General features: G+C 37.1%; 1 protein-coding gene and 1 pseudogene across 1 annotated transcript in view; one reads left to right on the plus strand and one right to left on the minus strand.

Moving 5' to 3' along the window:
* Nucleotides 1-6,632, plus strand: part of TM9SF2 (transmembrane 9 superfamily member 2) — a 77,566-nt gene extending 70,934 nt beyond the window's left edge. The window contains exons 16-17 of the mRNA XM_020963966.2: nucleotides 4,198-4,369; nucleotides 5,925-6,632. Of these exons, the coding sequence (XP_020819625.1) occupies nucleotides 4,198-4,369; nucleotides 5,925-5,992 (240 nt within the window). The 3' untranslated portion in view covers nucleotides 5,993-6,632. The remainder of the gene's footprint in view (nucleotides 1-4,197; nucleotides 4,370-5,924) is intronic.
* Nucleotides 6,633-8,696: 2,064 nt separating this feature from the next.
* On the minus strand, nucleotides 8,697-9,031 carry LOC110192669 (small ribosomal subunit protein eS27 pseudogene; annotated as a pseudogene).
* Between the last annotated feature and the right edge of the window lie 13,254 nt (nucleotides 9,032-22,285).

The following is a 22,285-nucleotide window of genomic DNA, read 5'->3' on the forward strand; positions in this document are numbered from 1 at the left end:
CGATAAAATATGATAGTGAAGTGGCTCTATTTGAGTTTCTTAGGTTGTGTCTGTCAGTTAAAAATGAGATATTATCTTCATGACAGATCTAATAGCCTTAAACTATTTTGGAATTACACAAAATAATTGTTATGAAATTTAAAAATCATAGTGTTATACAAATTACCAGGGACAAATTAAAGTTACTGACATAACATAAACATTACACATTTTTTCATCTTTTAAAAACTTTTGCTCGGCAGCATGTCCTTCTGCTATTGTTGCTTGATTTGCATGATTTGACATTGAGTTTGCAAGATTTTGACAAATTAATTTTTTTCTTTATGAAACCACACTTTTTTTTTAATATAAATTTATTTATTTTTAGTTTTCAACATTTACTTCCACAAGATTTTGAGTTCCAAATTTTCACCCCATCTTGCCCCTCCCCCCACCCCAAGATGGCATGCATTCTGAATACCCCTTCCCCTGGTCTGTCTTCTGTTCTGTCTCTTCCCCCCACCTTCTCTTATCCCCTTCCCCTTCTATTTTCCTGTAGGGCAGGATAGACTTCTGTACCCCATTTCCTGTATTTCTTATTTCCCAGTTGCATGAGAAAACATTTTTTTTAAACATGTGTTTTTAAAACTTTGGGTTACAAATTTTCTCCCTTCCTCCCTTCCCACCCACCCCCATTGAAAAGGCAAGCAACTCAATATAGGTTATATATGTGCAATTATGCAAAACACTCCATAGTAGACATGTTGTGAAAAACTGACTCTATTTCCTTTAATCCTATCCCCACCCCCCATTTATTCTGTTCTCTCTTTTGACCCTGTCTCTCTTCAGAAGTGTTTGCTTCTGATTACCCCCTTTCCCAACCTGCCCTCCTCTCTATCATTCCTCTGCTTTCTTATTCCTTTCCCCCCCTATTTTCCTGTAGGGTAAGACAGATTTCCATACCCAATTGAATGTGTATGTTATTCCCTCCTTAAGCCAAATCCTATTAGAATAAGATTCACTCATTCCCTCTCACCTTTCCCCGACAAAACCACACTTTTATTACATTTACTTTAAGTATACCTTTGATGAGTCCATTTTCCAACATTAATCCTTGTTGAGAAGACCTGAGTTCAAATCCTACCACAAACACTTACTAGCTGTTTATCTCTGGGAAAGTCATTTTAACCTCAGTCTGTCTCAGTTTCTTCATTTGTTAAATGGAGATAATAATGGCATCTATCTCATCCTTACCCTTAGAGTTGTGAGGCTAATATAATAATTGTATGAAGTGTTATATCAACCTTAAAGCTCTATGCTGGCTATTACTGTCATCATCATCATCAAGTTCACAGTTCATTGAAGGTTATTTATATCCATCTCTTGGGTTAATTTCAGAATTGTTAGTGGAGTGTGATATGGTGTGATATGCAAGTATCCTCTCTCCATTTAAATTCTGGAACAATTTTGTTTCTCAGTCAATAAGTATATTTTTAATCAGTTCTTTCAATAGGAACAAGCCTTCTAGCCCCACTGGAAGTTTTAAAAAAAAATCCCCAAAGCATTTTTAATGGTTGTTTTATAATTGAATAAAGATCGTCTTAACTTTTAGGCTCATCTGGACTTAGGACAGTGGCTCTGGTATAGTTTTGAATGAAAAAAGTGTGTTTCATCAGTTGTTTTTTGCCCATCATCAGTATTCTAGTCTTGCCCATAATGAGCACTTTTCTTCATAGCAAAGGTTAGCAGATTTGTTCCCTACTTTGGCACTTACTTACTGTGTGCAAAGCACTATGGATGCAAATAAGAAAATCAGGCAGTTCCTTTTCTTAAGGAGCTCCTTTTCTACAAGGGACACAACACATAGGGAAGGTTTCAGCCACAAGTCAGAAGAAGAGCCCCATGGCCCTTAGGGTAGAGTTGCAAAGCAGATAGTAATACCTCTTCTTTAAAGTCGTTTTACTTTAAAAAAAAATCATATCAGTTTCTGATACTGAATTGTTTGACAAGGCCAAGGACTTTGATAGCAAGAACTTTTATTTCTGGATCTTTATTAGCTGTGGCCATAGCCCCTATAGGAGTAGATGCCAGGCTGTATCTACACAGGGGATGATGCTTCCCAAGATGGTGGCTAAAGGCAGTGGACTGCAAACATTGCTGTTCCCAAGGCTCTTGTGTTTTCTGCCCTGGGTTGTCTCCATTAGAGTCTGAGAGGAGATATGGTGATCAAAGTGATGGTAGTGGTTGAACTTTTCTGACAAGTGCTGCTTCCTGTCTCTCCCTTGGGAGCCTTGCTGCCTTAGCTAGGCTGGCTAATCTGCCTGGTATGTGACAGTTGGTTGTCAGTTGGTGGACGTGTCTGGCTCCTCCTCAGAAATTGCTTCCCTGGATGATGGCTGCAAGGCCTGGGCTATAGAATCATGACATTTGCTGTTACTAAGTAAAATAATATCAGAATTATTGCTTGCCCCCAGTTAATTTGCATACCACTCTACTTAGGGAGCTTTGGGTGAGTTGTGCGATAGTATTTAAAACTAATTTTCAAAGATTCATATTTAAAGATCAAAGTTTGTATTTTTTTGTTTGTTTGTGTTTGGTGAGGCAGTAGGGTTTAAGTGACTTGCCCAGGGTCACACAGCTAGTAAGTATTAAGTGTCTGAAGTCAGTTTTGAACTCAGGTCCTCCTGACTCCAACACTAGAGCTCTATCCACTGTGCCACCTAGCTGCCTCCAAAGTTTGTATTTTTTGAACACCATTTCCTTGGTATAGTTTTTGTTCCATTTGCACTGAAGAAAAGGACAGTCTTATCTGATGAAAGGAAAATTTTACCAAAAATTTCAATATAGTACCTTAAGAGAAATGTTTAGATAATTTTACTTCAGACTGGTCAAGAAGTGCATAGAAATTTCCTTTTTAAAGACTCTGTATTATTTTTTTTACAGTAGTATCAAACTCAAATAGAAACAGATCTCTGTAGGCTGAATAGTGACTTAGAAAACCATAAATTAACATTATCTTTGTTGCATTGTAATTTTATTTATTTTATTAAATATTTCCCTGTTACATTCTAATCTGTTTCAGGCACATTTGGAAGGTTTTTTAGGGGAGGGAGGGAGAATTTGACACCTGATTTACTGGATTATTTCTAATGACTTTTTCCATCATTATCTTATTTAGATAACAATAAATGTGAAGAATGGAGTTATGGCATAGATTATTCTAAAAGTATTATATTTGACTTTGTAATGTGTTTTGGCAATTGTATTTGGATAACTTCTGTTAGAGATGGCACCTCCAAGTTCTGTCATCTACTCTTATTCCTCACTCTTTGCAGAAGATTGAATCCCTTCTAGGGCCAGAGTAAGATTTATTGTGGTCAACTTGGCTTTTGATTTTACCCCTTTTAAAAGTGTTCCAATGGGGCTACAAGCTACATGGCTGACAAAAAGTAAATAAAAGGTCAGATCAATAAATTGTTTTTTAAACCTAAATTAGCTTAATTCTGTCATTGAGAACTGAAAACAGTCCTAACCATGCCTAAGTAACTTAATTTTTCTCAAAATCTAAAATTAAAAAGGTATAAATGAATAATATGGAACCATATAAGTAACTTTTTTATATTTATATTGAAATCTTGAGGTAGGGACTCAAGCTTGAATGTAACTATCTCAGATTTATTCATGGGCTTATTAGCCAATTCCTTTTATTTTTTCCCCTTATTTGGCCAGCCTTGTAAACTCTTTTCTGGTTATGAGTTACCAAGAGAAGGAAAAAGGATTTTGATCTTTTTCAGCAACTTTTGAAAAATGTTTGGTCTTCCCCCCCCCCCAAACAAATGAAATAGTACTGTTTCCTCTCAGCAGAGAAGCAGTAGGCTTGGGGGTAGGAAGTTCTGTCTGTTGTCAGATACTGTCACTCTGTCCGCCCTTGGGAAGTTTTTTTTATTTTGTTTTGGAGTTTTTTTCCTTCATCGTTTTTCTATGTTACAATAAGGGTTCAATTCTGGAGGGATGGGTTATATGCAGAAATGTGACCTAAACACAAAAGGAATTAGTAAAATTTGTTTTAAAGAAAGAGTTTGGCAGGTTGGAACCGAGGGCTAAAATTGGGTGTATGGACAATCTGTACTTAGTTATCTAACTTCATTCTGTTTAATGGAATTCTGTTAGTTAAGAATTTTTTTCTTATCATTGATGGCTTTTTTTTTCCCCTCCTAGGATTATCATTGGCAGTGGCGTTCATTCCTTACCAGTGGCTTCACTGCAGTATATTTCTTAATATATGCTATACACTATTTCTTTTCAAAGCTGCAAATTATAGGAACGGCCAGTACAATTTTGTACTTTGGTTACACTATGATAATGGTCTTGATCTTCTTCCTTTTCACAGGTAATTATTAAAAACACCTTTCATTTAGGAATTTTCCAGTTTATTCTGAAGCTAGTGGTACAGATCGGTTCTGTAAAATCCATAAAACTCTTTATATGTTCCTGTTATCCTATGCCTTTCAAAATCTCCCACTCTCTAACAAAATCATTTTTCTACCAGGCTTGAAAGGATTGAGGGCAGAGAATCATATGGGATGGGATAATTGTAGCTTTTCAGAAATAGCTTTACTATGGAAGGCATGCGAAAGTACTTTCCAGAACTAGGGGAGTCGTTCTTCATAAACCTCCACTTGAATATACCCACCATTTTAAATTAAACTCCTTACAGCAAAGGAAATAGTACTCTAGCTTGGGATAGAAAGGTACTTTCTCCATTGGTAAATGAAAGAGAAAATGAGGGTGAGTAGGAGATGGAATCTGTGAAGGTATAGATTCCTTAGAATTCCCTTTCAGCTCAGCAAAGTAGAAAATTAAACAGTCCTGTTCCATCCTGGAGTGTTCAGAGCCTGGGAAAAATCACACTCTCTATACTCATCGATAATAAATACTTATTAATTACCTATTTGTATGTTAGATATAGTGAATGGTGTCAATAGAATTAAAATCTGACAGTCATTGATATAATACTAGCTTAGTTCAAAAGTTTTTTATAAAAAGTAAACAAACCAGACCAATGATTCTGAAGCTTTTTAATCTAGCCATTCTCTTGAAGGCTGTCACAAAGCATACAAAACACTAAAATTAGAAAAAAAATTTTTCTATGGTTAAGAGTGAGAGAAGCATCTTATGTTTAGAATGTGTCAAAATTAATGATGTTTTTACAAAACTGTCATCCAAGGTTAGGCTCAATAGAGAAGAAAGACAGTGACAATCAGATTAACTTAAGGTGCTACTATGAAAAGAGATAACACTAAGGAGGATTGTCAGAGGGTCAGCATTCCCCATCTAAACATCACTAACCTAAACAGTTAGAATATTCATACTAACTCCCTGCCTTCTTCTGAACACATGGCTTATTGTTCATAGGACTTTTTATGATAATAGCAGCTTCTCATCCACAACAGTAAAAGTTCGCTTTAAATCATTAGGAAATTTGAGCAGTAGTTTCCATTTCCAGTCGTCAAAACAATGACCTAAAGGTACCAAAGTTAAATATCAAAGAGGATTTTAACTAACTTTTAGGTATTTTTAGAAAGCTCTTTTAAAGAATCCCTGACTTAGGGGTTCTTAACCTTTTTTTGTGACATAGACCTCCTTTGACTCTCTTTTCAGAGTAACTTTTTAAATGGGTAAAATAAAGTACATAGGATTACAAAGAAAATCAGTCATATTGAAATACAATTATCAAAACTTTTTTTTAAAATAACCTCAAAGCACAGGATAAGAGCCTGTACTGTAAGCCAGGTGATTTCAGATGTCAGTATATTTAACAAAAAAGTTAAATAGATCTGTAACAATTAAATGTTTTGTTTATACTTTGAATGTTCAGTCATTTTAGATTTGTGGTTTTTCTCATTTATTAACCTTTTATTAAATTTTTTCCCTTTTTTTGGTAGGAACAATTGGCTTCTTTGCATGCTTTTGGTTTGTGACCAAAATATACAGTGTGGTGAAGGTTGACTGAAGAAGCTAATGTGCTCCAGTTAAAACAGAAATAAATTAAATTCTTCATCAACAAAGACCTGTTTTTGTGAATACCTTGAGTTTATCAGAAGTATTGGCCCTAGTATTCCTTCAGAAACAACATGTTACTAAATATGCCTCTTCCCATACACCTGTTCCCACAAAATGTGTTTTCCACTAAACATTTGTATTGTGATTTGATTTTAAATATGTTTTCAGTTCTCTTTGAAGAGCAAGTTTAAATATTGTGTGCATTTGTAAATACAATAGCTATAATATTTACAATACTTCTAATAGCAGAATAGAGGAAGCTGTATCAAGCAACTTAATGCTTACAAAATAAAGGACAGTTAATTTGTAAATAGGATTTTCTAGGCTCAGTAGGTGGAAAGAATTATTTTTCTTTGAACGAAATAACTTTTTATCATGGTAATTTTGAAGGATGACTCCTATGATGTGTTAATTTTATTTGGGATGTGGCTTTTTTAAAAAAACAGATCTTGTACTAGTTGTAATTGTTCATATACTCCTATTTCTCTATGTTGACTTCATTATTCCCATGATATTGGCCTTTTAAACTATGTGCCTCTGAGTCTTTGGATTTATAAATTTGTTATCTTAATAAATATTGTAAAAATGTCTTCATTGCATCATTACCTGTTATAATTATAGTCTTGGAAGTTCTGTAAATACAGATATTGCTAGTTGAAAAGAATGTTTTGAAATGATTTATATTTTATTGAATTTTGCTATATTTTGCTAATGTAGCATTTTTTGGTTTTTGATCTAATTGAAATTCCATCTTCTGCACTACATGACTAATCCAAAATTTTTAACTATTGAGTAGCAGTATAATTATATCCATATATCCAGCCGGGGCACTCTGCTGAAAGTCCAGTGTTTAATGTCTTTTTAAAGACTACATTGTCATTGAGGATTTTATATGCTAACTGGTGTCAGGTAGGGGTTGTGTTTTTTTTTTAATAGGTTCTACTCTTGTAATCTGTTTCTCACAAATTAAAGAAAGGCACTTTCTCATTAAACTAACTAATCAAAATTCATATGAAATATACAATCAGACAATTTCAGAGATATTAGATTGCTTACATCTATTAAAGAACACTACTCATTTGTGTTTTTAAGGGTTGCATGTTTGTTGCACATGAGAACAAATTGGATACTGTCATTAAATTTTTAATTCACATTATTAGTTGTCATGATGTTAATGTGTTCTTTTCTGTAAAGTTCATGTTAATATGCTTTTAAAGAAATATTGACCATTTAGTTGGGTAGTGAGATAAAATACCGTTGACTAAGATAACTTGTTATTTTTACCATCATATACATGGATTTAAGTTAGAAATCTCTTGTTAAAATAGATAACTAAGAATTAATGTGTTTTTCAAAAAGTATAAGCAATAGAGAACTATTAACTTTATAACTGATAAATTGTATTAGAAGTCTTGAATTTTTTCTGCTTTGACTTTATGTCTATTACTACTGTGTTAAAATGATGGTATTTCATATTAGTCATTGGGGAGGGACAGAAAGGGAGAAACAACAAGAACATGAAATTACAATTAACATGGAAAAATGAGGAAGTGGAAGGGAAGAAAGAGAAGGAAATGCAGATGGAGCAGAAGGAGGTACAAGTAGAAAAGTGCCATGGCTCAGACATACTGCATTGAATCTGCTTAGGTGCTGGTCAGTGTCTTTCCTTTCACAGTGTCCAGTTTGATCCCAGAGGTTTTTGTGGAAAGGAGCAACACCACAGAATAATATAGATGCTTATGTAAACCTTAAAGCTCCATAAACCTCAAAAGGAGCTTTTTGCTTGAGATGAACTGCTGGCCACCTTGCGTCTCATGTGTCTTTGTAACCCCCGTTGAGCCTGATCAGGTTAGAGCAAAATGAATCCAATAATGAAGAACCACTTCCCCTACCTACTGTAAATGTGAGGTCTCAGCGTAAAGGCCGTGGTAAATGAGGTATAGTGTAAATAGAAAACAAAATGAGAGTCAAAAGTGGCTGAGAGCCCAATGCAGTGCTACCTTTCTGGACCTTATTTTAGACGCTTTAGCATGAGATGAGGTTTGTGCTCTCAGGTGCCTTCAAACTCAATTGTTAAAGACCTCCCAAAGGACTCTACCCAGCTCTCCTGTCCTAGGAATTTCTTAGTTATGAACCTGATTCCTGGGAGTTGCTCCCACCTCCATGCTGCTTTTTAACCTGATAAATGGATGCTGATATTCTCATGGCTACTGATGGATCAAAGTGTTACTCTTCTCCCTCTACACTTCAGTCAATGGAATAAATAGGGGTGAGAGGAAGGAAGTTTTTGGGCTGCTTTTTGGTAGCCCACAAATCATAGCATGCCACTGTCCATCACGTATCTTTGAAGACCTGTTTTCTTCGGGAGGGTAGATATCAATGAAGATACCTTAAATTGTAGCTAATTACATTAGATTTTTGTCCCATCAGGCTTTTAGTTACTCAGCGCTCAAAATTTTAAGATGTTTCTAAGCAGTCTAAATTAATTACAACTTGGAGTGTTAGGTAATCTTACAAGCAGTATGAAAAATTAATTGTTGTTTTAAAATGAAATTTTAAAACACTAGCCCAACAATGGTAGGACCTAAGTTTTTGGTCCTAATTCTGCTTTTGAACTGGAATGTGTATCTTTGGCCATGTCACTGGGCTTTTTTTTTTTGTATCAAATTTGTTTTATTCTTTACAGTTTCTCACTTATCTTGATTCAGTCATTAGTGCTGCTTCCGTCTGAAAGAGCATCCTTCTGTAAGTAAGTCTTGCCTTTCCTCCAGTAGGCTGACAGAGCACAGTGGAGCATCCCACACAGAGAACCACTGTTTGTGCGTGGCTGAAGACAGTGGTGATTTTATAGCACCCTAGGCACTTTACATCCATGAAATATGAGTTTGGACTCTGCACCAGGGACTTCTTCTTGTGTTTCCGCTTCTCCTCCTCGGGAGAAGGATGCAGGAGGTCTTTGGCGAGAGGCATGGTGACACGAGGAGATCTTCACCACTGGAAAAAAGCCACTGGGCTTCTTTAGCACTCAGTTTCTGCCTCTCAAAAGATACTTTTCTGCTAAAAAAAAAAAGCTTGTTTCTGTGTTTTCGTGATCTATTCTTAGTTTTTAATAGGCCATTTTCTTTTGTTTTAATAGGCCATTTTCTTTTGTTAACCTATCTCAGTATATTCATGACCTGCATATAAGTAGTAGCAATCTAGTTTCGCACACCACTAACTTGTATAATTAGAGAAAGCATATTCATACACATCTTTTTTTCTCATTCCTACTATTCCTCATTCAGGACATAGATTTTTAAATATCAGGAGACAGGTAGAGAGAATCTTTCCTTCTGACTTTGAGAGTAACTTTAAAGGTTTAAATTTAGTCTTGTTTTTTTCCCCAATCTGATTGCAGATTTAGAGCTCAAAGGAAATTAAATCATTTGGTTCAAACCCATGATTTTGTGAATGAGGAAGCTGAGGCTTACAGAAACTAAATAACTTGGTCAAGGTATTAAGTGGCAGTCACATTCGACAAGTAGACTCCAAGTCTAGCATTCTTTCTACTTAGTGTATATCCTATTATATAACTGTAATCTGTCTAATTTTGCAATTCTACACAGTCCTTTGACAACATAAATGAATTTTCTAGCTTACATGTTTGACCTATTTTTGGCTAGGGTGGGGAGGGAAGAACTCTCTATGATCTGTGCACATCTTTATAATTTTCTATTCAGTCATCAATTCTGTCACTTTTACATGGAAGAAAACCTTCAGTTCTTGAAAAATCACTATTGTTCCCAATAAACTTTTGAGCAAGTAAATCTAGACATAAACATTACTTTTTGAATGTGAGTGTTGGACATGAGTTATAAGATGTATTTGCGTTAAGAATAATAATTTGATGGATATCAATTTGTAATGATTTGTTAGGACTGTAGATTAGTGATGACTAAAATCTTTTTTCATTAGATCTTCCCAACTCCTGACCTTCTAAGCATTAACACTTGTGCTGAATTCTTGGTCCAGATGTGATGTGGCTTGCCTGTTTGCAGTTTGGTTTATTGTGAACATCAGAGAGAATCTCAATTCTGGGATTAAACAGGTCAGCAAAAGTTCTGAACAATACCTTTGTCCCCAGGTTAATGTAGAGTCTTAAAGAAATTAATTTACCTTCTTCAGGGCCCGAATTTCCTTGTCAATCAAAAGACGGCAGTCACTCTACCCGCTTCATATCATTGTGAAGTTCAAATGAGATCATTACTAGCCTTCTGTATCTCATCTATAACATGGGGCAATAATGCTACCTACCTTGCCAGGTAGTTTTGAGGAAATTAAACTGGAAAGTGATGTGCTAATGTGAACTTAATATGGAGGTGAAAGTGTTTTGAAAAGTATGAAACCATAGAAATGTGAGGGATTGGTCTGATTTTTATTAGGAGTGTGGGTCTATGTATAGTAAATAAGATGATAAAGTATTGACTAGAGGAAAGGGTAGCTAGATGGTGCAGTGGATAGAGCTTCGGTCTTCGAGTCAGGAGCACCAGAATTCAAATCTGACTTCAGACACTTGACACTAGCTGTGTGACCCTGGGCAAGTCACTTAACTCCGATTGCCTCACCAAAAAGAAAAAAAAAAAGACGGAGTGGAGGGTTGCAGTGAGTGAAAAGAACAGAGAGGGAATAATATTCTCTAAGAAATGAGTAGTGCAAGTTATCCCCTAGTCTTGTACCCTGTTGATGGGTTTTTGCTTCTGTGGCTTCATTTTTTACATCCTCTTCTTCCTCTGCAGCTATCCAAATCTTAATATCCTCCAAAGTCCAGCTCAAATCTGGCCTCTTTTTGTAAAGCTTTCTGTGATCCTGTCTAGTTTTTTTATGTCTCTAGATATAACAGTGCCTCTCAAGTAGATAATTCATGTTGGAGTTGATCTCATCAGCTTGAAGTGATCTCTCACTGCTTTGGATGGCGGTGACTTTTTGACAAGTGGGGGATCTAATGATTTTGCTGGGTTATTGTTTTGAATCAATATTTAAATCTTCACATTGTTACTGAAGATTTTTTAGAATTTTTCTAAAAATGCTTCACCCCATAACTAGATTGTAAGCTGCTTAAAGGCTGGGACTGTGTCTTCTCTATCCTTGTAGACTCCACAGTGTCTTACACTAGGCACTTAATTTAGCTGATAAAATTATATGTTTTAAAATTCCTAGTCGTATTACTATATTTTAAAATGTATCCTTTAAAATATTTCTGTGGGACACTATATCCATGTTTTGTTTGGATCTAGGAAGCTGGGACTCATGGGTATTTTGATTTAGTAAAATTATGCATTTTAGTATACATCAAGCAGTGTTGTATTGCACACTTGTTCCATGTTCATTGACTGTTGTTAAAAGGATGTCGCACAAAACAAATCAGCACTGGCAAAAGTTGGGCAGTTCTTCATTACATCAAGTTTGAACTGCTACTCATGGAATGAGCCCAGACATAAAGCTACAAAGAGGCTAATTGAAATAAGAATGCTGGGTCACTTCTCTTCCAAACAAATAGATGGCACTCCCTGCCACACTTCTGTCACTTGGGAAAGAATGATTTTTCAACTTCCACATACTTATTCAATTCCTTTAAATGAATTAGAAATAGTTAGAGAAATGTGATAGAGATACTTCATCCAAACAAGACCTTTAAAATCAACCAGCTTGTTTTCTGTTTTGAGGGCTCTAGGACAAAGCCTCTTTTAGGGATATCTAGCAAGCACAGTATTTCATCTTAGGAAAAATGTTTTATCTTAATTTTTAAATTATATACTTGAACTATCTTCAAATGCTGTTTAAATTTCACAGTATTGCATGTGGGTTTTAAAAAGATAATTGCAGAGATGATGTTTAGGTAACCAAAGAACTAGCATAGTCAGCATATTTGAACCAAAGCCTAACTAGCAGAATTTTTTTTTCCATTTCTAATTTTTTAAAAATTTTAAATTTTATAAAATTATTTTTAGTTTTTGACAAACTTCCATATGCTTTTGAGTTTTAAATTTTTCTCCTCCTCCCTCCCCAAGATGGTGTGCAATGTGATATAGGCTCTCCATATACATTCCTATTAAACATTTTCACGTTAGTCATATTGTAAGGAAGAATTAGAACCAATAGTAGGAACCACAAGAAAGAGGAAACAAAACAGAAGAGAAAAAAAGAGCAAATAGGATGCTTCGATCTGCATTCCAACTCCGTGGTTCTTTCTCTGGATGTGGATAGCATTTTCCACCATGAGACTTTTGGAGATGTCTTAGATCCTTGCATTGCTTAGAGGGGCTAACTCTATCAAAGTTAGTCATTGTACAACATGGCTGTTACTGTGTACAATGTTTTCCTGGTTCGGCTCACTTCACTCGGCATCAGTCCATATGAGTCTCTCCAGGTTTTTCTGAAGTCTGCCTGCTCATCATTTGTTACAGCACAATAGTATTCCATTACATTCATGTACCACAACTTGTTCAGCCATTCCCCTTTTGATGGGTATCCCCTAAATTTCCAATTCTTTGCCACCACAGAAAGAGCTGCTATAAATATTTTTGTGCATGTGGGTCCTTTTCACATTTGTATGATCTCTTTGGGATACAGCCCTAGGAGTGCTATTGCTGGGTGAAAGGATATGCACAATTTTATAGCCTTTTGGGAATAGTTCCAAATTGCTCTCTGAAATGGTTGGATCATATCACAACTCCACCAACAATGCATTAGTGTTCCAATTTTCCCACATCTCCAACATTTATCATTTTCCTGTTTTGTCATGTTGGCCAATCTGATAGGTGTGATGTAGAACCTCAGAGTTGTTTCAATTTGCATTTCTCTAATCAATAGTGACTTAGAGCATTTTTTCATATGACTATAGATGGCTTTAATTCATCTGAGAACTGCCTGACCATTTATCAGTTGGAGAATGACTTGCGTTCTTATAAATTTGACTTAGTTCTCTATATATTTTAGAAATGACACCCTTATCAGAGATACTGGTTGTAAAAATTCTTTCCCAGTTTTCTGCTTCCCTTCTAATCTTGGTGGCATTGGCTTTGTGCAAAAACTTTTCAATTTGATATAACCAAAATTATCCATTTTGCGTTCCATAATGTTCTCTATCTCTTGTTTGGTCATAAATTCTCCTGTTCTCCATAAATCTGACAGGTGAACTATTCCTTGCTCTCCCAGTATGCTTATAGTATCAGCCTTTATATCTAAATCTTGAACCCATTTTGACTTTATTTTGGTATATGGTGTAAGATTTTGGTCTATGCCTAGTTTCTGCCATACTGTTTTCCAGTTTTCCCAGTAGTTTTTGTCAAATAGTGTGTTCTTATCCCAGAAACTAAGGTCTTTGGGTTTATCAAATAGTAGATTACTGTAGTATTTGACTACTGTGTCTTGAGTACCTGACCTATTCCACTGATCCACCACTTTATTTCTTAGCCAGTATCACGTAGTTTTGATGATTGCTGCTTTATAATACAATTTAAGATCTAGAACAACTAGGCCACCTTCCCCTGCATTTTTCATTAGTTCCCTTGATATTCTGGACCTTTTGTTATTCCAAATGAATCTCGTTGTTATTTTTCCTAGCTCTATAAAATAATTTTTTGGTAGTTTGATTAGTATGGCACCGAATAAGTAAATTAACCAAAGGTTTATCTATTTTATTGTTTTTTTTTTCATAAAACCAGCTTCAATTTCCTTTTTTTGAGATGGGGATAGTGAGATGGGGCTATATTTAAGTATTTTACTGCCTCTTCTGCTAATCTGGGCAATTTATATTTTTGTAAATATTCACTAAGATTGTCAAATTTATTGGCATACATTTGGGCAAAATAGTTCCTAATTATTGTTTTAATTTCCTCTTCATTGGTGGTGGATTCACCCTTTTTATTTTTGATACTGATAATTTGGTTTTCTTTTTTTTAAATTAAATTAACCAAAGGTTTATCTATTGTTTTATTTTTTATAAAACCAGCTCTTAGTTTTATTTATTAGTTCAATAGTTTTCTCAATTTCAATTTTATTAATCTCTCCTTTGGTTTTCAGTATTTCTAATTTGGTAGTTAACTGAAGATTTCTAATTTGTTCTTTTTCTAGTTTTTTTAGTTGCATGCCCAACTCATTGATCTTTCTCTGTTTTATTCATGTAAGCATTTAGAGATATAAAAATTCCCCTAAGAACTGCTTTCACTGAATCCCAGAAGTTTTCATATGTTGTCTCATTATTGTCATTCTCTTGAATCAGAATTTTTTAAAATGATACCTTTTATACCTATTAGAAAGGGACTCTGAAGGGAAAATGGATGTGATTCAGGAGTTTGATAAAACTATTGTTTTACATACATTAATTAATATTGGGGCTCTAATATGAAGCTAACTCATAACAAATGTCATTGCAACAAAAATTTCAGTGCTCAAATGGTGATCTCACCAATATGGATGTTCCTCCTTTGACATAAAGAGAGACTGCTTAGTTGAGCTGGATATTTGCCCCTTCCTGTCCTAAACCCAATCATTGTGGTTTGTAAATCAGGGTTAGTACTGGGGAGCATGGCCTTAGGGGAGAAAGTGCTCCTTTCTCTCACATTCTTTGCTTCCTAAACAAGCCCCCATCTCAATACCCTAGGAACAGTGCTAATCATGGTCTAGGGATTCTCCAAAAGGAAGATAGTTAAAAAAAGGTAATCGATGTACCAACGTGGGACAGGTTGTTTATTCCCACTCTCAAAAAAAAATTTGCTAAGAACAAAAGAATCTGTGCATTAACAATTCAGTAATAACTACAGTCATTTAAAAGACTAGTATTTAAGCGTTATCAGAATATAAAGCAAAGTTGTAATACTGCTAATCAGGAAAGTTGCATTTTATCTTCTCTTGGAACTGTGCAAATAACTCCTGCTACACATCTGGCAAAATTGGCCAGACTTGGGTCAATCTTTCTGGTGACTTCCATTTCAGATACAAACGCTTCCCTTGCTACCATTCTGCTGTGGTTGCTGCATCACTGCACCTCTCTTTTTCAGACCTTTTAAACTCACAAGGTCACTATCAATCCTGGATATGTCTGCCATTGAATGTATACTCATTTACCTAAGATACAAGAAAGATAAGACATCAGAGAGGTAGAGGTGGCCATGTGTTCATAGCCGCACAGAGGACAGGTGGGAGACAGGGCAATCATCCTTTCCTCCATCTAACTTTGCTCTCTGGACCCAGCTCAAAATGGTTCTTACACTTCAAAGCCAGAGTGGAAGAAAGGCAGAGGGGTAGGACGCTCCTTTTTTTACATCCACCGAGTCATCAGCTTCCCTGGCTCAATCAGGGTATTCTTTGTCACATCCCATTTGAAATACCTTCTGCTAAGAGATACATGACTTAAGTAAGCAGCCCACCACCCCCCTCCATGAGCTTCCATATGATCCCCAAGAATCATGACTTCTATATCCATTTGGAAATGGTAAGATGGCTACCTTGGGTGCCCCCCTTAAATATAGGATTTGGGAAGAGCTTTTCCAGAAAGAATTATGCTAAGAAACTGCCCAAAATGTCAATACCCTTTGACCCAGAGATCTCACTACGAGGCATACACCTAAGATGGTCAAAGACTTAATGATCTTATATATACCAAAATAATAATAGTATCAAAGAACAAGATAAAGTAGATTCCCATAGATTTTGGAATGACTGGGGAAATACAGAAATCTGGTACATGAATGTAATGAAGTATTGTTGTACATTAGAAATAATAAATGTGAAGAATTCATAAAAGCGTGGGAAATGTTTCAGAGTAAAGTAAGCAGAACCAGGGAAATAACATATGCACAGTGACTACAATAATGGACAGACAACTTGATTTTTAAGTTCATATATGTAGTCATCCCTCTATGTCACTGTTCCTTTTATTATATATATTATATATTTTAATTTTTAAAATTTTACTTATTTATAATATATATTTTATTATATATACTTTTATTATTTAATTTACACATTTTGATATATGTTATAGTTCCTATAAGAATTTGTAACAGCAGTGTACCTACCCTATATTTCCTAAACTACTGAATGGCTTTTTATGGAATAAAGAAAGCCCTTCCTCCCACAGGCAGATATTCCCATTTTACAGATTGAGGAAAGAAGTTTAAAGATTTGCCTCAAGTCCCAAGACTGCAGATCAGAAAGCCAAGATGACTTGATTCAATTCAACAAACATTAAGTACTTACACTGTGCAATGTACTCTATTAGATACTGAGGTAAGCATACAAAAATTAAATGCAGTCTCTGCCATCAAGAAACTTATTATTCACATGGGGCTGCGTCAAATAAAGAGATAGGTAAGGGCAAAATGATTTGAAGAGGGGGGTGGGGGAAGAGAGAGACAGAGACAAAAAGAGAAGAGAAGAAAGGAGAGAAGAAGAAAGAAAGGGAAGAGAGGGATGGGATTGGGAGGGGAGAGAGACAAAAAGAGGGAGGAGAAGGGAAGGGAAGAGAAGAAAGGAGCAAACAGGAGAAGAGAGAGAAAGGGAAGAGAGGGATGGGATTGGGAGGGGAGAGAGACAAAAAGAGGGAGGAGAAGAGAAGAGAAGAAAGGAGCAAACAGGAGAAGAGAGAGAAAGGGAAGAGAAGGGTGGAATGGGGAGGGGAGAGAGGGAGAGAGAAAGGGGGAGAGAGAGAGAGAGAGAGAGAGAGAGAGAGAGAGAGAGCTAAAGAAGTCAAAAAAGACTTTAGGAGATAGATCCAAACCTGAGCCTTGGAGGAAGCCAGTGACTCCAAGAGACAGAGCAGGAGTATGAGGAGGGAGTATGATGGATTGGTAAATTTAGGGAACAGCAGGTTAAGTTGCTTTAGAATGTAAGGGAGCTGAAAAGCCTATCAATGCCATTCTCCCCATCTCTTATACTTATCTAGTGCTTTCAAATATGTTATCTCATTTGATCCTCATAATTACTGTATGAGACTGGTACTATGAGTTACTATCCCCACTTACAGATGAAAAAAGTCTCAGAAGAGTTAAGTTTTTACAGAGAAATACTACAAAAGAGATAATCCCAAATGTACAAACTTACTCAACAACACTTGGAAGACATAACCCCCCACCCCCACAGCTTTTGCACCACCTTAGTTTCACGGGGAGGGAAAGGTGATCTGGTTCATAGATCAGCTCAGTTCCTGTAGAGCAGTCTTAGTTGCAAGTCCAAAACTCCAGGTCTCAAAAACCAGGCACTCAGGCTTTTTTGGGCTTCCCTGGCTGCCCTGATAGTGGGCTACAGTATTCCCCTTAGAGTCCTGGCTCTGTCATCATGGCTTGAACTCCCAAGAGCAGGTGGAAAGCTCTGCTGACAACTAAAACTGAGGACAAAAAGAACAATCCCCCCACTAATAAAAGGAGGAACTAACAAAACACAAGGTCCCTTTCCACTACGTCTTACTGACTCATTTAAAAGCCTTTTTTTTTTCTAGATGATAATGGCATAAGTGTATGTGTGAAGCTATATTATTACGGGACATAGAGCCCTTGTTCAAAGTAATAAAAAAAAAAGTTTACAAAACTTAGTTTTATTTCTTCTGCCTAGATCAAAGCCTAGCACACAGAAGTGCTTAATAAATGCTTCTTGACTGGCTTTCTGAGGTGTATATTCTCATTATGTAAGTAAAATGGGATGAAAATCTTTCACCAAATAAGGAAAAGATAAGTCAGGGAAATGAGGACAAATGCTTTTTTTATATATTAAACCACTACTGCTTCTGTGAAACATGATGTCCTAGATACAGAAACATAATTGTTTCATTCTTTCCTTTCTTGAACTTATAGGCTGTCTAGTCTATATGGCCAGCAGTTCTTAATATTTTCCTGATATTCACAAAGTCTTTTGGCAGAAGTAATTTTGTGAGACTGAAAGTCCATGGAATTGGGATGGCTGAGTAGAGGGGGGGTGGGGTGGACGGTGGTTAGGTGGGTGATGATCCTTACCTAGGAACATTTTCACATAGACTCAGGGATGTTTTCACCCCATGGGGAGAGACAATAGGTAGGGGTGCAGAGGAAAGTTCATTTTGAGACGTAATTTTACCAGATCTTCACCTTCCCAGCATCTGAGGGAGGAGAGAGGATGGGCCTAGAGAATATGCCACGTTAATAGGATGGGGTGTGTGTATGTGTGTGTGTGTGTGTGTGTGTGTGTGTGTGTGTGTGTGTGTGTGTGTGTGTGTGTGGCCTGGGAGAGGTTGTTCCACGGGTTGATCAAGGTCATGAGCAAGCTAAGGTGATAGCAGTCCCTTCTTCCCCCAGGAAGCATTCTTTTTTTTCAGACATGAGTCTGCTCCCTGGGGCAAAGCCTCATTTACCTAATGCAAGCTACAGCCTATGAGGGCAAGGAAGGAAAAAAAATAAAAAGGGTAAGGGAATGATTGGCAATAAGCTTTCAACTTTCTAAACTACCTCACAAACTAGCCCAGCAGTTCTTTATGAAAGTGCAAACTGCTGATTGGAAAGTAGAAGTGAAATTCTCTTAGGCCTAAGAATGAGGAGGAGGGATGAAATAATTAGGCATCTAGGTGGCACAGTGGGTAGACCATTGAACTTGGAGTCAGAAGATCGTGACTTCAAATCCAGCCTCAGACACTTACTATCTAGATGACCCTGGACAAGTCACCTAACCTGTCTGCCTCAGTTTCCTCATCTGTAAAATGGGGATAATAATAACACCTACTTCCCAGAGTTGTGATGATCAAATGAGAGAATAATTATAAATCTTTATTATATTAATTTGTATTATTTTGATGATAATAATTATATATAATGAGATGATTATATATGAGATAATAATTATAATCATTTTAATACAGTGCCTGGCACATGGTAAGCACTATATAAATGTTAGCTATTATTCTTATTGTCATTATTACCTCCCAAAGTTGTTATGAGACTGAAATGAAATAATATTTGTAAAGTGTTTTACAAGCCTTAAAATGTTATGTAAATGCTATTGTTATTATTATAGCAACCAATTAGAGATCCTCTGATAGATCATGAGCTGGAAAGTCCTGGCATCACTTTCTAAATGTCTGATGAACAGAAAACCCAAAATTATAGGAAGAGAGAAGGCTACAAAGTTTAGCCTAATGGAGGGGATGGGGTGGGAAGTTAGAAGGTAGGGAAAAGGATGAAAGTAGCTGCTCCACCAGCAAGGGAGAGCCAAGTGCCTGACTCCCTGCTACCATGCCAACCACATGAAAGCGTGAACCCTTTAAAAAGCAAACTTCTGCTTTAAGTGATGATGGAACTGGAGGCTCAGGGCCCTATTTAAATACCACAGAAAATATGCTCAAGTGTTTGTCCGTCTGCATAACGGAGATGGCGGAAATCTATGAACAGCAGTCCGTGAGTGTCCTTTGAAGGCTGAAAGGGAAAGGCCCTAATACATCATTGTTGTTGAGTGATTCCGAACCTTCCATCTCTCATCGTCCAACAGGACCTCGAAGAGATTAATTGTCCCACGAGCCTCCTTGATTCACATGTCTTCAAACAGAATTTGATGAGTTCAGCAGTTAGAGGCGTGACTCCAGAAGCTAACTCCTGGCGTGGGATATGAGGAGAAGCCCTGTGGGGAACTCCAAGTCATAGCTGATGGAATGTAGCCTCAACCTACACTCCTGCCTGGCAACTCCCCAAGGGTGTCGCGGGCCCCCATTATGGAAGCAACAGATCAAAGTGACCAACTTGGCTGATATGAAAGGACATCCTGCTGACAGGCTGGGGCCTTTGATCTGTTGAGCTAGGGTGACTGGAAGATTTTCTTTGTAATTTTTTTGCCTTTTCTGTGGGACTCTATGGAGGTGCCTGCAAGCTTGGCTTTGGTGGGACCCAGACACTGTAACTTCCAGTCTGTTTACCTTAGGAAGGCTGCCTGGTCTAATTAGGTCCCTAGAGGCCCTGTTGTAAGTATTTTTCATGTGTACGGAAATTTAAAAGTTTTATTGAAGGAAAACAACATTTTTTTTTCCAGGACAGAAACGTCAAGAATCCAAGGTAATTACATAATAACATATATTTCCCTCCACTTGGGGTACCATGGAGTCAGGTGTAACCACTAGTGAGATCCAATTGTTAAATTTTCGTGTGAGCATTTACACTTCAGAAATCAGCAAATGCTACAAATCAGGGCTCGATTTATTGATTGCATGCATTTAAGAAAGTAATTCAGGGAGTGTGTATGTTTTTTCCCCCAGGGAGCCTGATGTTGAACATTTACAAGCGTACCCCGTATCCATCCGGCCTCAATTGGTGCTATTTGTTCAACATTTGGAGGTTTGCAAAACACTTTACATACATTTAAGCTGTATTTACAGCTTAATTCTGATTTAATCTGTAGAATGACCTTATGAGGGGCAGATAATGAAAATATTATCCCCATTTTACAGATGGGGAAACTAAGACAAAAAGGTTAAATGACTTTCCCATTGGAATTACAACTAATAAGTGACAAAGGCTGGATTGGAACCCAGGCTTTCCTGACAACAAGTACAGTGTTCTCGTTACATACCTCACTGACTCTCTATGGAACAGCCAGGGGAATCATCTCTATGTTTAGAGCATGACTTTTAAAACTGCTCCCGGCAGTTTTAAAGGCCCTTTTAAAGGTAGTGGCCTTTTGCTTATGGTTGAACCAGACAACAGTGGTTTAGAGAGAAGTGAACGAAAGCAACTGAGCCTCTGACTTAACCTTCTTTGGGCAAACTAGGATAGATGTAGGAGCAGACATGGGTTACTATCCATTTTCACCGCTGTTGAGCATAGACCCATGGCAAATGTGATTCTTTAAAGAGCTCTGGTACCTAGATGGTGCAGCGGATAGTGTACTGGGTCTGGAGTTGCCCGAGTTCAAATCCAGCCTCAGACACTTACTAACTGTGTGACTCTGGGCAAGTCACATCACCCATGTGCCTCAGTTTCCCTAACTGTAAAATGAGGATATTACCAGTACCCACTTCAGAGAGTTGTGAGGATCAAATGAGATGTTTGTAAAATGCATAGCACAGTGCCTCCCACATAGCAGGTACTTAATAAATGCTTGTTTCCTCCTCCCTCCCTCCTTTCCAATGAGGTCTATGTCTCTTCTGACCAATCAATCAACAACTATTCGCTAAACAGCTATTATGTGCCAGAGCTGTGCTAGGCACCGGATCCCTTCTCGTTGTGGAAAATAATATATACATACATAAGAAAACATAAAATAAATGTTAAGTAAATATGAAGCAATTGTGTGTGGAGGGTACTATCAGCTGGAAGAATCAGTTAGGAAAAGAATGAGTAAAGCATTTAATCAGTGCTTACTGTGTGCAAAGAACATCGTGCTAAGTGCTGGGGATACACATAAAAACAGTCAGACAGTCCCTGCTTCAGCTAGGAAAGGCTTCATGTAGGCGGTAGCATTAGGGCTGAGCTTTGAAGGGAGCAAGGGCTTCTGAGAGGCCCAGGTGAGAAGGGAGTACATTCCTGGAATGGGGGCAACTGGTAAAAGCTCAAGAACAGTAGATAGACGGTTTTGTATGAGGAATAGCAACTGGGCCAGCTTTTTCCAGAATGTAAAGTATTTGAAGGTGAGTAATACGTAGGCTGGAGCCAGACTGTGTTAAATGCCAAATAGCATTTGTACTTTATCCTAGAAGCAAAAGGGAGCTATTGGAGATTTTCGAACAGGGGGATGACATGGTCAGACCTTTACTTTACGAATATCACAAGAAGGAAAAAAGTGAAATTAGAAAAAAGGAAAGTTTGAATTCATACAAGCAGCAGCATCAGTTTCGGCACATGCTGACTATTCACAGAACCATAGGACTGAAAAGGTCAGCCAAGATCTTCTCATCCAACTACCTCACTCCCTAGGCTACATGAGATCTCATCCCCTCCTGAGGGGGGCATCATTTCCTTTTACAAGTATCCAGGATAACAAGACATCTTACATAGAATGGCCTTTATTTATACAACACAGAAACACAGAGAGAGAAGAATACAGAAAGAATTCACAGCCAGGATTCCTTTCCTCCATCACAGTGTTGGGTACCTAGGTGGTACTGTGGATAAAGCGGATAAAGCACTGGGCCCAGAGTTAGGAAGACCTGAGTTCAAATGCATCCTCAGATACTTACTAGCTATGTGACCCTGGGCAAGTCACTTAACTCTGTTTGCCTCACCTGTAAAATGAGCTGGAGAAGGAAATGACAAAA

Source organism: Phascolarctos cinereus, unplaced genomic scaffold (assembly GCF_003287225.1).
Source record: "Phascolarctos cinereus isolate Bilbo 61053 unplaced genomic scaffold, phaCin_HiC Scaffold_7;HRSCAF=346, whole genome shotgun sequence".
Classification (NCBI taxonomy): Eukaryota; Metazoa; Chordata; class Mammalia; order Diprotodontia; family Phascolarctidae; genus Phascolarctos; species Phascolarctos cinereus.